We start from the raw sequence: 15614 nt of genomic DNA on the forward strand, positions 1-15614 counted from the left end.
CTTCCGACGATGACAGGACGTTCTTCCTTCGGCAAGGGTTGTACCGTGGCCGGTGATGGCCCTTAAAACTCAATCACAGTTCCCACCAATGTTGCTGTTGCGGCGGTCCGGTAATTCAGTTTTCTTTATCCGTGTGCTTTCGGGTGGATCGGAGAGTCAGTGATATGACTTACACTGTACTTTCTGGAGCCGACACTATTGGGTGGGGTCATGACCCCCTAAAAATCCATTGACACTATTATATTGACATAATATATTATGACATTATATAATTTATTATTATATAATCCAGTGACACTATAGACTGGAAAAAAATTGCGGTAAGTTTAATCGCATTTGGCCAGACGACAGTTTGATAAAAAAAAAATTATATATACAATTTTTGTTGCCTTATAAGTCACTGTTAGGAACTAGGTGTAATACATTCTATACAGATGAGTCAAAATGGCGTGTCTATAAAGGAACACTAAATGTTAAGCATCATCGAAGAAGTTGTAATATACTCAACATATAATACATGTATTCTATATATTATACATAGAATGTTATATCATTGAATATATATATTCTGTATATTATACATGGAATATTACATGATCAAAGCTAAAGATAAATTTAGCGTCAACGATTGACAATCGTGAGAGCTTTAAGAAACTATTTTATTTCCTACAACATTAATGAACTAAAGTTCTAAAATATCGGCTTTAATTTTGCACACAATATATAATGGTTATTTCCGACCTATTGGGTGCTTTTTATTGACTTCCAAATTTTTTTAGAAAACTTCATTAACCACGAATACTGCACGAATATGAGAATGAACCCCTTCCTTTAAAATGCTAATTTGTATTCGCTCCTGTGCATTTTCATAATTAATTTATGTATTAATTAAATAAGAATGGAACATGTTTTCCCTTTGCGGCTCAAGTAACCTTAAGCCTTGTTTACTTGGTGCGTTCTACTATTTGAGTTAATCACTCTTCCTTTACATTTCAAGGACAGATACAAAAAGAGTTTCCTGCAAACGGAGGGTGAGTTCCAAGGCGAGTACTCATAGTTTATGGCTTCACTTCCTAGAAAGGCTTTGAAGAAATCCCCTCTGAAACTTCAAAAGTGGCCTTAAGAATGCCCAAGAGACAAAATCTTTTGTGATTCTGAAGAGGATCTTCTTATTATAAATCAAAATGCTGGCGGAGAAATGACATTTAGAGTGTACGTATAACATTGTAATTGTCATGTGACATTGTTGATGGACACATAACGAACCCATTTTACAAAAAGAGAAAGGCTTTGTAGTCAGAGTATGAAGAAGGGACAGTCTGGGATAACTATCTATTGTTGGTGTATACCACCTGTACTTGGAAAAGACGACTCTAATTTTATATCTACAATTGTACCTTTCTCCCCCTTCGGTTGCTGGACAATGGTCAAATAAAGACCAGTCTTTTCATTATTATTGGAAACCAATAGGAAATATTTCGAATGCAAGTTTAACTGATTGTTAAGCTGATGTATATTTTCTCACGGGTACGAAAATCTTTGGGAAAATCCTAGCTTCTTAAACTTTTTCCACTCAAAAAGGAAATTCGCAACATATTTTTGAAAAGAAAAAATTTTTGTTAGTGATTTTAAAATACAAATATAGTAAACTATAATAATTCGAACTCCTCGGTTAATCTAGTCCCCCCCCCTTCCCTCTAGGGATTTGTAAATAGCATTATCTCTCAACTGTTTTCTTTCTTTAAACAAATCTTGCCTTGTGTCCTAAATGATCGCAAGCGAAAAATCATATCAAATTCTCAAATCATTCAATGTTTTTGCTGCAGTAGCTACAATGTACTCAATCAAGATATCGACATAAAGTTTCTAATTTTTTAAATTGAACATTTTAAATGTCCATTTAGAGTGTATTTTGAAATTTTATTGTATATAGATTTTTAATAAAAAATATTGAATTTTTTGAAGAATAAAAAGATTGTCTAGTTATTAATTACGTATTCATTATTAAAATTAATTTGCGTGAAAAATAAATATTTTTTGTTTGAAAACTGTGGCTTTTTAAATTCGGTTCTGTTAATTCGAATCTTCCGATAAATTGAGTTTTATTATAGTTTTATGTAAGTTAATTTCAAATTCAATAAAGAATGAAAACAATCCAAAAAATTTTAAATCTTGATTTCAAATTAATCAAAATGTATTCAATGTTTTAACTTGCAGACGATATTTGAATATTTGTATATAGAAAAGTCAAAGGATAAGAAGAAAGAAGCCGATTTTAATTAATTAAAGTTTTAATCTTTAGAGGGAAAATTTTAGACACAACAATGTCTCGTATAACTATATATTAATTGATTGAGGATTATTAATTAAAAAGTAGGAAAATGTTATGTTTTATGAAATTTCATGCAATAAATTGGCACAGCAGCTCACAAATATATAAAAAAGTGATAAGTTCCATATATATTTATTCTAAATTATTCTTAAGAATGTAAAAATGATAATTAATATTTTGCATTCTTTTCCCATAGATTAAGTCATGCATCAAAATAGACATTTTTGTATAGAAGAGAAAAAAAACTAATAAGAACAAAATCTTTATTGGCTTTTAAAAATTACATTCATACTCAAAAATTAGTAAAAGTATGAACTAAACAATATACAGTATAATATATAAAACGTACAATTCATAACATTAAAAAATAATCATGGCAATGTTCTAAAAGTCAAATTCAGCTGTTTCGTTGGTACATGGAAGCGTACATATCTTACAAAAAATTAGAAGAATATATAACGCAAAGCAACTAAGCGCTAAAAATAAAGAAAGAAGAGTCACCGAAACGGAGGCCGTAGATTTTGGTTCTACGAAATAAGCTATACAACAAATGATAATAAATAAAATCATCAGACCAAGAATAGCTCGGACACCGATTTGTAGTTTTGTAAACTTTCTGTTTCTGCTTTGACTAAAAAAAAAAAAAAAAAAGGATTACATTTTTAATTTTTTGAAAAGAAATTATCCTATTTAATATAATATACAACGCTTATGTTATACTATGCTAAAAAAAATTCTGAAATTGTTAAATATTTTTGAAAATGTGAATTAATTGTAACATTTCTCAGAGAAAAAGCGAAGAATAAACCATTACTGATTAATTAGAATAGTTTTTATCTAATTTAATTAATGTAACACTGAAAATTTCCCTTCAGGCAATAATGTTGTTGTTTCTTATGGCACTTGCCATGGACAAGCCCGCTGTTACGAAGGCAGCGATTTTAAGCCGGAGGGGGAGCGTCACTTGTTTTTATAGTAGCGCCATCTCGGGCCAAGAGAACGACTTAGCTACACACACTTCACATCCCTTTTTACGGGGCGGACTTCATTCACGCATTTCATTTAATCACCCACAGATCGTAATTTAGACTTGAATCAGAGAACGATCACCCCTGATCCAGTACCCCCAGTGGTATTACTCTCGACATGGAGGACTTTGTGACCACGACAGATTTATACGCGCGTCAGCCATCAAGCACGCGGGGAATCTTCGGCCGGCGGGTTCGAACTCGCAACCTAAGGGACGCGAATCCAACGCTCTACCAACCAGGATATTCCGGCAATAATGTAGGGACTTGGGAATGCAAATGCCCTGGGAGTCAGTTTTAATAGCCTACATCGAGACAAAACATTAATGAGCGAAAAATATTGCCGTGCTGCACTCCCTATCCATATCCATATTTACTAAATCACTAAAGACAACTGGGGGCAAAAAAATTATAGCATGCCCCGGGCGTCTGTCACCTTTGCTAGACCAATGCATTGCGAAGGAGGCTAAGGCGTAAGTTCTCCATCAATATTAGATACAGGTTCAAAGGATTCTCTTAGCACTAAATTAATTATCAAAACATTCCGGTCCGATGTTTCAACAAAACTGGGGGCAATTCCCCTGATTTCGACTTATATAATTATTTTCACAGATGAAACTTGCTTCTGGAACAATAATTCTTAAAGAAATGCAGCAACGAAGACACTGGAGAAAATGTTAAGAATTGGTTTACAGACAGCATTTATTTGTATAAATGAGGACAATGATGCAGTAATTGGTAGTTATTTCGAAGAAAATTTAAAATGAGCATTTTAGGTCTAAATTTATTTTTCCCAAACTAAAATTTCTGAAAGCTTATGAGCATATATTAGAGATGATTTTATTTTAGCATTAAAGTAGGAACAACAATTACTTGATGTTTTAATCGAATCAAGTAATGTAACCTCTTAATAGCTTCAAGACAGAACTGCCCATATCATCAACTGAATATTTTCTTACGCATTTCCTCTGACAATACTCGAAGTGGGTTCCAAAATTAAATAGACGATACGAATTTTATGAATGTTACAAAAACGTGATTTGACACTATTACCTCAGTTGATTACCTCAATAGCAACGTAATGTTTTTATGCAACGTAACTAGATCAATTCGGAGCTGTCTAAACGAGGATAGCAGTTTTAGTAAATAATATACTCACATTATTAATGAATAGTGAATAAATTTTTATGGATTAAAAAAAAAAGATTTTTTTTGCGAATAATTAAACAAAATGGCTCGAAGGTCCAATCCAGTTCAGTTACATTAACGTCAGGTTTAAAAGCAATACTATGACTATTTTTGGACGGACCTTGAAATTTTCAGCCGCGGTCAGGCGACGAGGACGACACCCGAACCGACAACCTCTCTCCAAGCTTTCGCACTACACCAGGAAGGGGGACGTTTAGCCCTGACGGATTTAATATGTACCAGAATCGCTTGGATGGAGTTATAGAGTGAACTTGAAGAATAACGTGACAGAAAATAAAATTTCATGAAAAAAAAAGCCATAAATGTATTTAACTGCCGAAAAAAATGAAAATTAAAATAATTTTCGGTTTTCACTACGAACTAGCCTAGAGATAAATTTGAATTATAGACGACGCGAAACAAAAGAGGGTATAAAAATATTCGAATTATTGAACAATTGGAATTAAAAATGAACAAATTAAGCAGTTTTTTAAAATTCCTCATTTTGATCTTAGCTTTATTTAAAACCAATTTACTAACATTATAAATATCTTTTATGCATATATCTATACGTAAGAATGTCATAACATTATTATTTTCCCCGAAAAAGAAACAGTACATGAAAATCTTTTAAAAAGAAAAAGAAAGGAAAAAATCTTAAGATGGCCATTCACATTATCCATCATCTTATCAAATTAATTATGACGGAAATTGAAAATTTCAAAACAAAAATTAATAAATGTACAATCAAAGAGAGCCCTCAGAGTCCAAAGTCGAGAACTTACCAGTAGGCCACCCAGGCCAATACCGATTTTAAACCAGCGAGAGTGGTCTCGCTAAAACTTTCTCGCATACCTTCTAATAAAGCTGTTATACCAAAGAACGCCTTGTATGACAATGGCGTACAATATTTACGAAATATTAACATTTAGCCTTTTTACTGTATCAATCGTGTCATCCTTGGCGAGTTATTTGGCGATTAAGTCTTGACATGTGGTTAATATTCAAAAACGAATCTGTTTTGAATGCATTTTTCCCAATCGATTAAAACAAAAATTTATTAAAATAAATAAAATTTGTAGTCAGAAAATCCCATACCAAATTTAATATATTAAACTAATTGCATTTTTGTGTTAACGCGTTTACATGTTTCTGAAAGTACAGACCGACAGACAGCCAATCTCTCATCGGATTTGGCTCAAAATTTGATAAGTGTCTACTCTACAGATGTTAAATCTACGCACCAAATTTTATCCCTCTAGCTCTCTTCGTTTTGTAGTTATCGCGTTAACTTATATTCGAACAGACTTACTCTCGACGGATTTTGTTTAAAAATGGAGAAAATTCTGAACATTTGGTGTAAAAACTGCATACCACATTTCATACATCTAGATAATAACAATCCTTACAATTCATAAGGATTATAATTAGTACAATTTTATTGGATGTAGTTATATATCTAAATTTTCCCGTTGCTTATATATATATCTTGTTTTTATATATCTTGATTTTTCAATCAAAATCGGATTATATTTGACTTAAAATTCAGTATTTGAAAATAAATGTCTCCTAAAAACTCGAAAGAATTCAGTATTAAACATGTTTGGAGATCACTATAAACAAAAAATTACAATGATAGCCAGGCATGTGGAACACCTTTTAAATTATGTATTATTTATAATTACAGTTCTTTTCCATACCCCTTTATGAAGTATTATTTCACAGCAATTGCAAACGTTTATATATTATTTTGAAGACAATAAAAAAATTTAGTAAAGAAACCGATTTGAAATAATTATAACGAGAATAAAAGATGATTGACATTTCAAAGATAATAAACTATTAAAAGTTAGCAAATCTTTGAATCTAAAAATTTTATTACTTAATACAACAATACATTGGAAGTAATTAGAGCTAAGAATCGTTTGTTAGGTGCCAAACACTCAGAAAATATCCGTTACAAGACCAAGGAAGTTTTGATACAGATTTCTAATCCAATTTGACTCTTATTTGTGTATTCTAAAATAAGCGCAGTAAGTATCTATTTTACAACACTGGTGTTTAATTGTACACTAAGTATTGCACTGCGTATGCAGTTTTCTTTTAAATGAGATTCAAATAATAACATTTTATGAAATAAAGTCAATCTTTATACGAGTTTTCTCTAACAATTATCATCAAAGTTTCAGATTGTCGAACATTAAAAAAAAAATAAAAAGAAAAAGAGTTTTAGTATTAATATAAAAGATTGTCGAACATTAAAAAAAAGTAAAAAGAAAAAAAGTTTGAGTATTAATATAAAATTGTAACATACACAGACTATTTTATAGTTCACTAAATCCAAGAGTCTTGATGTGTTGCGTAAAAAAAAAATCTTTAAAATACGAGAACAGTTTAAAAGTTCAGTTTATTATTATTATTATTATTTTAAAAGTTTTTTCTCAATGTTCAGTTTTTTTTTCAAAATCTTAATTTTTAGTTTAGGTCAAGGCATCTGTCATTTAATATATCCAGAAAAACATTGTTGATGACAACGTTGAAACTATTTCTTTTGAAATAGTGTAATATCTCAACTCGTTTTTGGTTATTGTATTTTTGTTCATATTCGTCTGTTGACAACAAGAATAAATTATAAATAGCTATATCGATCGAATGTCTTTATTTTAGAAGCATCAAATTAGTAAACATTATTGTTAAAAGAATGCTAGCTTATTCATTTTGAAAAATTGAAATTCCTAGTTTAGAAATACAATTCTCAAATGAGTCAAGACCTTATAGCCTTAATGTGGTAAAAAGCAGTATTCTGCAATGTAAAAAACATTATGGATTATCTAAACTGATCGATCATTGGTCATAATTTTAGCTAGTAAATATTTAATTTCTGAAGAAAGGGGAAAAACATGTCTTTTAACATTCATCTTCTTTTTTAATTTCATTTGTTGTTTAATTGTTTTAATAAAAATGATCGCTTACCTTTCAGTAGCATTATTATCAGCAGAGTAATGTACTCTCAGACTGTTTGGTTCAGCTCGTTTTTCTAATTGGAATTCAGGAGGATCCATAAGAGCAGAAAATCTAATATGATATGAAAGTCTTGGTTAGCCAACAAAGATTGTGTGATATTATATTTTAAATAAAAACTAATTTATTTGAAAATTCTTATCGCAAAATTTCTTTTTACTAATCATCTGCTAGTTCGATGTTTTAGTAAAAATTTTTGACTTACAACTCCGAAATGGCGATAGTAGATTGTGGAAGAATCTGATGTACTTCAGTATTAATGTTGATATTCGAATTATGTGCATTTGGTTCTTCTTTTTCACGTCTTGATGACTGCTTAGAACGTCGAGGAGCAGCGTCCACAACATTAAAATTTGAAACTGTAGTATGCTGAAGAGAACTTGGTAAATCTTCAAAAATTCTTGGCTTTCGCTTGTTACCTAGGTGATATGAAGTATTTCTGGAATCCATACTATGTCTAAAACATTGAAAGAACTATATTTATCATGAGCGAAAAAGGAAAAACTATAAAAGGATCTTGTTATTATATATTTATTAGATGCAATTCAGAAAGTTTTATAATCAAATTAATAAATTTATACAAATAAATAAAAGATAGAACGTGGACTTTAATCGTACTGAAAATTTCTGAAGCTAATATTTAAAAAAAAGTGTTCTATACTTCACCTTGAGAAATTGTAGTTACTGTGATAGTTAAAACACTCTTCTTTAAAAATAACGCGCTCACTATAATAATAAATCAATTATAAAAACTTAGTAGATAAAAAAAGTATCAATAAAGAAATGGGAAGCTTTGATTGATTCAGAGGAGATTACACAATGAACCGACTAATTAGCGGATATAGAGACTTCATTGAAATCCTAGTGCATTTTCATTTTTTACTTAAAAAAGTTTTTTTATTTATTTATTTTCTGTGTGGTGATTCATCAACTTATCGAATCTAATATTTAAATTTTAACTCTTATTAATAAAATATATCTGAAAAACTGTGAAGCATCTTTTTATTCTGTTTCAGGTGGAACTCATTTGAACATGCTGTCTCTGGCTCCTTTGTAATGAGTAGAATTCATCTTAGCTACAATAATTTGTAACTTGCTCTAATCCAATTAGTTGGTCAAAAAAAAAAAAAAAAAAAAAAAAAAAAAAAAAAGAAGAAGAAAGATGGGAGAGGAGTTTTTTAGGGGGAAAATTAAGTTTGTATGCAACTTATTATTTTAATGATATGATGCTGCATTGCTTCATACATATAAAGTACCACATAGTATTAAAATGTCTTTCTCGGATTCAGCTGAATTAATTTAATTATACTTTTTCACTCCTATGTCCAGTCTAACTGCATCGTTTTCGCATCATTGTTGGATAAAGATTATTATAAAAGTCATATAATAGCAAAAACTTTCGCATTTATTTTTAGGAATTATAATGAAACTACAACTATTTCTGAGATTTCTAAGCATTAAAAGGAATCCTTATACTCATATGTGTATAATAATGCATATCATTACTTTTCGGAGTATAAAGAGTTAGCTCATTTTTTTTTTTAAAATAACATGAGAGATATTTTGGAAAAGACATTCTAAATTTTGAACTGCGGTTAGACGACACTTTAGTTAACACATCTCTGTCCAAATTCCCATGCTAAACCCGCGGACTTTTCGTTTAACGTGAACGAGATCATTATGCCCGACGAATCTTTCGGTGCATGTTAAATCCATCGGACCCAAATGTTCTTCCACTGGCGTGGTGTGGAAGTTCGGATAGGGTTTGCCCGCTCAGATCCTCGTCATCTGACCGCGGTTGAAAATTATGAAGTCCATCCAATAACAGCTCTAGTGTTGCTTTAAAACGGGACGGTAATGTAACTAAACTAAACGACGAATATTTCGTTGGAATCGGGTTTTGAACCGAGAATATCTGTAACTGTGACTTCGCCATCCATTCAAAAAGGCGTTTACCCAAATTCGTAAATATCGTTGTACATTATAATGTACATGACTGACGTTTGCTATTTTGTGATCGGTTTTTATTTTTAATTGCAAATGTGTTAGTTTGCAACAAATTGTGTGTAATAAGTAATATCCACGATACGTCAAAAGACTGCATTAATATCTTTTGATTAAGAAGATTGTTATTTGATATGCGTTTATTTTTTATGTGAAAAATAAAATGCTGTTTTATTTAATGTTGCGTGTATCTTTTACTACACTTTCATAATTACTTGCTTTTTAAAAATATAGTGACAGTAAACAATACTTTTTCATGCATGAAACCTTTTCTTTTTTATTTTATTATACTGTATTATGATCTAGAAAATAAAAAATTATAACATGATTAAGTGGTGATTGATTAATTTCTTGTAAATATTTAATAAACAGTAATTATAAAATGAAATAATTCTTTTAATCAAAATGTACATTCATTTCTAGGCACCAAAAAGAGAAAGAATAAAAAAATAAATAAAAACAAAACACTGATAAGTCTTTTCTTGAATATTTTAATTTTTTTTTATAAATTTAGATTATATATCTTTTCTTAAGAGGTCTTAAAATAAATTAATGCTAAATGAACATTTCGTTACTGTATTAATTTCTGGAACTCCCTGGAAAAAATTGCAAAACTTTACCAGGGGTTAATAAACATCAGAGGTAATAAGAAAAAAAATTGAAGGATAAGGAAAAATTATTAGTTGAAATAGGACAAATTATTCAAAAATTCTATTGTACAGCCAAGAAAATCATTAATAAATACATCAAAAAAGGACATATTAAGAATTTTTATAGATTAGGCTTGTAATATGATTCTATGATAAGCGTATCTGAAACTTATCCGCATTTCGCTTTCTCTATGGATCTCTCAGATTCCAAAGAGAGAGTAAATATTTGTGCAGAAGCGCAGTTAGAATTCAGCCTTTCTTGCTTTAGATACAAAAAATCTTTTCGTTGCAATTTTTTATCAAAAGGAATTTACATTAGTATTAAAAAAAATAATGAAAAGAGGTGCTGTTTTCAATTAGAAACATTGGTCAATCCTGATTCTCTACCAATATACATCAATTTTTGCAGAATCATAAGATTAAAAGAATATTCTGTGGTAAATTTCATATTTCTATAGTAATATGTATAACTTACTTAAATCAAATTTTCATTCGCAAGTATGAACTAGAGAACGTAGAATTAATTTATTTACATCATCAACGTAGAAATTTTATACAATTCCTATTACGAGATTCACTCTATTTAGAAATCAAATTAAGGATTGAAATTAATTTCGGATTTCGAAAAGCTGCCACACTTCTGTCAAGCTCTCAACTCGCAGCAATATTTTATATTAGCCGCCTTTGACGACCAACTGGTTCCGGAATAAAATTTTCAATTAAGTATTTTATGTAACTTGGTATTTATAGCTTCTTCAACAAAATATTTTTTAAGATTCAAAATTTAAGAGCCTTACACCTCTCTCTTCAATGTATTTCGCATTTCCTTACTTTTTTTCATACAAACATAACGTGTTCGTGCAAGTTAAATTTTATAATTTATGTGTAATATGTTATTAAGAATCATACTTAAAATGTTTTTAGAAAGTTAAATAAAAAATGCAAAATAAATTACAGTGCAAAATAATAGATATCCTTGAAAAGAAAACTTTTTGAATTTTAAAATGATATTTATTTATTTATTACTGTAATAATTTTGGAAGTTATCACGGAAAAACGCTTACACTGCTTGATTTTTAATTAAAATTTTAATCAAACTTTCAAACAGATAGCTCTGAGGTGCATTGTTTCACCCCTTAAAGAGTGGATGAGCCAAATTTGGTATCTCTATGTCAATGGTCTGGCCTATAAAGCTCTAACACACACGCGCAAACGCAAACGCAAACTTACATTTATTTTTATTATAAGTAAAATAAAGATTTACTATAGTTCGTACTTAAGACGTTTGGCTCGCATAATACAATGAATTTTTTTTAAAGCAAGTTATTTAACAGCTTTTATACAATAGAGCACGAAAAATTCGTAACCCCCCTCCCCAGATAAAACAGATGCCATCTTCAAGGAGGCTTTTCACTGCTTTTCTTCTACTGTCATTACAGAACTCATGTATTCCATTTCTTTTAATGACCCTTCCATTTCTCAGAAGAAATAAGATGTGCATTCTAAAAGAATGCTATTTTTGCATCTTGTATTCTGAATTAGTTACATTTGGTGAATAGTTGGTTAACCAAGAGTAATGGTTACTAAAAATTTCAATTAAATATTTTGTATAATTATGTTTAAATGGCTTCCCAAGAAAAATATTTTTGAACTCTTACTACAAACCCGGATGAGTAACTTCCACAACGGAGATCAGGTTTTGACCGTAGAGTTGAAATAAAGTTTATGGTTTTGACCATAGAGTTAAAATAGAGTTTATATATCAGCTGTATGGTTTTGACCGGTTTCTGCTGTAAGCAAGGGTTGTAAAGCCAGTTATTATCTTAGTATTTTCGAGAGAGGGGATTGTCAGCTATTCTATTTGAGTGATAAATTACTTTTGGTTGCGAGACACTTTCAAAAGATTACTGAAAAGATTCAGAGTTAATTTTATGAAGTTTGTGAATGTGATTGAAAATTAATTTCCAAAATAAGAAATATTATTATAAAATAAGTTATTATTTTTAAAACCTTTATTATTGTTATTATTATTATTAAACTCTTTTTTTTATTTAAATGAGAAAAATATTAAAGAGTAAAAACGCCATATAAATTTAAATTTTTACTAACGTTTTTTTCGGAAATATTATATTATTATTTGTAATTTTATATTATTATTACTATTATTATTATTAATAGACAAGTATTATTTGTATCGGTAATTGATGTGTAATACTTTTTATTAGCTGAGTTAATTTTTATTTTAGGAAGTCAAATAAAGACTGTTTTACGAAGAAACTAATTGTTTTTTAAGTGAGCAGGCTTTATTCAAGTAATCAAAATGTAAAACTAAAAAAAAAATTTTTTGATAAGACATTATTAATAATTAAGTATTAAATTTATTCGTAACATAGCAAAGCCGTGTGATTTCATGCGTATTTGTATTCTCAAGGCATAATTTTAATGTTTTCATAATCTAATTATAAATTAATAAATTTCCATCGTATACATAAGTGATTTCATGGTTCCGAATTTGATAAGAAGAATGATTTCAAGAATTCATTATACTAAATTTCATATAAAAACTAATCTGCAACTAAGTAATTAAAATAATTTTTTAGTACACTAATAATATTATAACTTTAAATTTTTTCATTAAATTGGTTTTCTCTTAAAATAAGTGCTCCACATTGGTTAAACAAAAATATATAAAATACAAGACCTTAAATTTTAATTTTAAAGGATTAGAATCCATATCAACAAAGCACATTATCAATGAGATAGCTTCAAAACAAAGTTTTGATTTTTTTTTTTTTTTTTCATGGTCTTTGAGGGATCTATAATTAAAATTCCTTTGCACTAAAAAGTTTTCTAAAAATTTTCAAAATTAATAAAGTTTGAAATTTCTGAAAACATATAATAAAATTTGAATTATTTGACTAAATAACCAAAAAAATCAATATTAATGAGAAAATACAGAATCTTACTTATTTTTACTAGCCTAATAAAGAAAATTTTGAAAAAAGAAAAATGCTTTGATTAAAATATTTTGAATTAACATTTTTAAATATATATTTCGAAATATATGATAATTCCCTACAATTATTAAACATTGATTTTCTATTATCTGAGAAATATTTAAGTCGATTTCTTTTATGTTTGTTTTATTTAACAAATATATAAGTTCCTTTATAGATAATCAAATTCTAAAAAAAGAATTTTAAATTAAGATTACAAAGACTTTATTCTACAACTAAGCATTATAGTGATATAATTTACATATTATAAATCAGATATTGTAAATGACATGCATTCACTATATTCCATACATATTATACATGTAATTTGCTTATATATGAAAATATATTATTTACTACGAAAGTGTACAGAAGTATGCAATTCTATTTAATTTACGAACAAAAACCTGTGCTTCTTCAAACATCGAATCCGTTCTATTGTTATTATTTTTGTCCCATCGAAAGAAAGCACGTGTTTCCCATATTGAATCGTAGCTTCTCTATCTGGAAGTAATCATTCAATCTGTTTGTATTGTTAATACAAACTCTACAATCAAATCAATCAGTTAACTATCGGTAAGATTAGTATTAAAAGATGCCTTGGGTATTTATATATTCGGAAGAGAAAAGGCAACATCTGGCAATAATAATCAATTTAAGAAGAAATTGGATTGTGAGAAGGGTTGTATGGAACATGTGCGATACAAATTGTATAACATTAATTAGGGTTCAGCGCTAAAATGGAGAGTATTTTCGTATTTTCCCGTGCTTAGTTGGCATTCAACAAGACACAAAGGATTCCCTGTGTATCATTGTTATATCTCCTCATGTATCTTTTATCGCTTAAGGTAAAGCAATCATAAAGCATTGATGAGTGTCAGCCACAGCTGTTTCGGACAATTAGCGACATGTGAAGACGGTCGAATCCTTTTCAGCTTTCAATTATCAAAAAAAGAAAGAAAAATCGGGATACAACTGAATTTATATTTAAGTTCCTTCAAGAGCCAGAGGATTAAACTTCAAATTTTGATAGACATATAATTCAAATTTTAGAATTTTTTTTATTTTAGAAGCTTTACACCGTTTTAATCATTGTGCTGTGTACTTCAATAATTTCCTGTCTATATTTTTACCCATTTACTATTAACAGTATCATAGGAAAGAGCAGTAGTATTTACTGAAGCAGTATTTCGAAGTTAAACTTTAATTGTAAGTACAACTAAATAGAAGCTATTACCTTATACTGAAGTCCTCAACATGAAAAAAATAATAAGCAAATTAAAACTTACTGATGATATGAATTAATCAACCGTATGCAGAAAAGTGAAGTGAAAACTAAATAACTGAATAAATAAATAAAAACTAAATATATTATCAAGTGGTGCAAATGGAAACAATCAAAGTATGTACTGAAAGCGTATTAGTAAATCAAAGAAGTATTTTAGAATTTTAGAATTAAAATCCTAAATCACTTCCATTTTCCTATTTCACAGCTTAGATATTTGAGGGGATGGTATTCTTTCCTGATGACTGCGTTTTCTTTTATCTTCTATTGCGTTTCTATAGCATAATACATTTTCTTAATTTCTTAGTTTTTAGAAAATTTGTTTAATTAAATTCTTATGGCACACTGGAATTTTTAAAAAAATTCTAAGAACATAGAAATAATGTTTAATTTTATTATTATTCCATTTAGAAGTTATACGAGAGCTATTTTCAGATGGAACATGTAATTTTGAACACTTTCAGACATCTAAGATGAGATCAAAATTCCCTTTTCCAAACTTGCGTCCATACCGACTGGAAAGCGTTTAACTTTCGACTTTAAGTTTTGAATCATAGTAATCTAGGAATAAGGTTCGTTTTGGGATTGACAGTTAATAAGTTTGAAAATAAATTACATCGGAAAATCGCCGAACAAGCGGGCTAAGTGCACTTGTTAGGAAAAAAAAATGCTATTAACTTTATTAATAGGTGTCGTCTCCGTCATCTGACCACGGTTCAGATTATGAGACCCATTCCAATATAGTCACAGTTCTGTTTCGAAATGGGACATAAATATAAGAAATTTATCGAATTCATAATCAGTGTGCATCAACCCTATATACAGTGGAATAGAATTTCAGATCTGGAACTTTCCGAAACCGAAATTTTCCTTTTGGGCATCACTAAAACTCACTAAAATTTTTATCTGAAAGTACTTCCGGCCTCTTTTAGTTTTTTTTAAAATAATTTTTCAAAGTAATGTATTGTTATTCAAATAATTGACTTGAAATAATTTGTTTCGGATAAAATTATCACTGCTTCAGAAAAAAAAGTAATTTGTTTCAATTCTCATAAGAAATAAGATTTCTTAAGCCCATATAAAATAACTTCTAAAGGTATTCAAAACGCG

At 29.2% G+C, this 15614-nt stretch overlaps 1 protein-coding gene across 1 annotated transcript; it reads right to left on the reverse strand.

Annotated features, from left to right (window-relative positions):
* Positions 1-2714: 2714 nt before the first annotated feature.
* Positions 2715-8365, reverse strand: LOC129980708 (uncharacterized). Its single transcript, XM_056091092.1, has 4 exons — positions 8236-8365; positions 7775-8026; positions 7522-7623; positions 2715-2963 (listed from the first exon to the last, which is right to left on the reverse strand). The coding sequence occupies exons 2-4, from the start codon at positions 8017-8019 to the stop codon at positions 2717-2719; spliced, it is 594 nt and encodes a 197-aa protein (XP_055947067.1). The 5' UTR covers positions 8020-8026; positions 8236-8365; the 3' UTR covers positions 2715-2716.
* Positions 8366-15614: the final 7249 nt, after the last annotated feature.

The sequence above is a fragment of the Argiope bruennichi genome, chromosome 1 (assembly GCF_947563725.1).
Source record: "Argiope bruennichi chromosome 1, qqArgBrue1.1, whole genome shotgun sequence".
Lineage (NCBI taxonomy): Eukaryota > Metazoa > Arthropoda > Arachnida > Araneae > Araneidae > Argiope > Argiope bruennichi.

Coding starts and splice junctions, on each gene's coding strand:
- LOC129980708 (XM_056091092.1), bottom strand. CDS start 8,019: ATGGATTCCAGAAATACTTCATATCACCTAGGTAACAAGCGAAAGCCA. Junction 7,624..7,774: donor ACTATCGCCATTTCGGAGTT/GTAAGTCAAAAA, acceptor ATATCATATTAG/ATTTTCTGCTCTTATGGATC. Junction 2,964..7,521: donor GATAATAATGCTACTGAAAG/GTAAGCGATCAT, acceptor TTTTTTTTTTAG/TCAAAGCAGAAACAGAAAGT.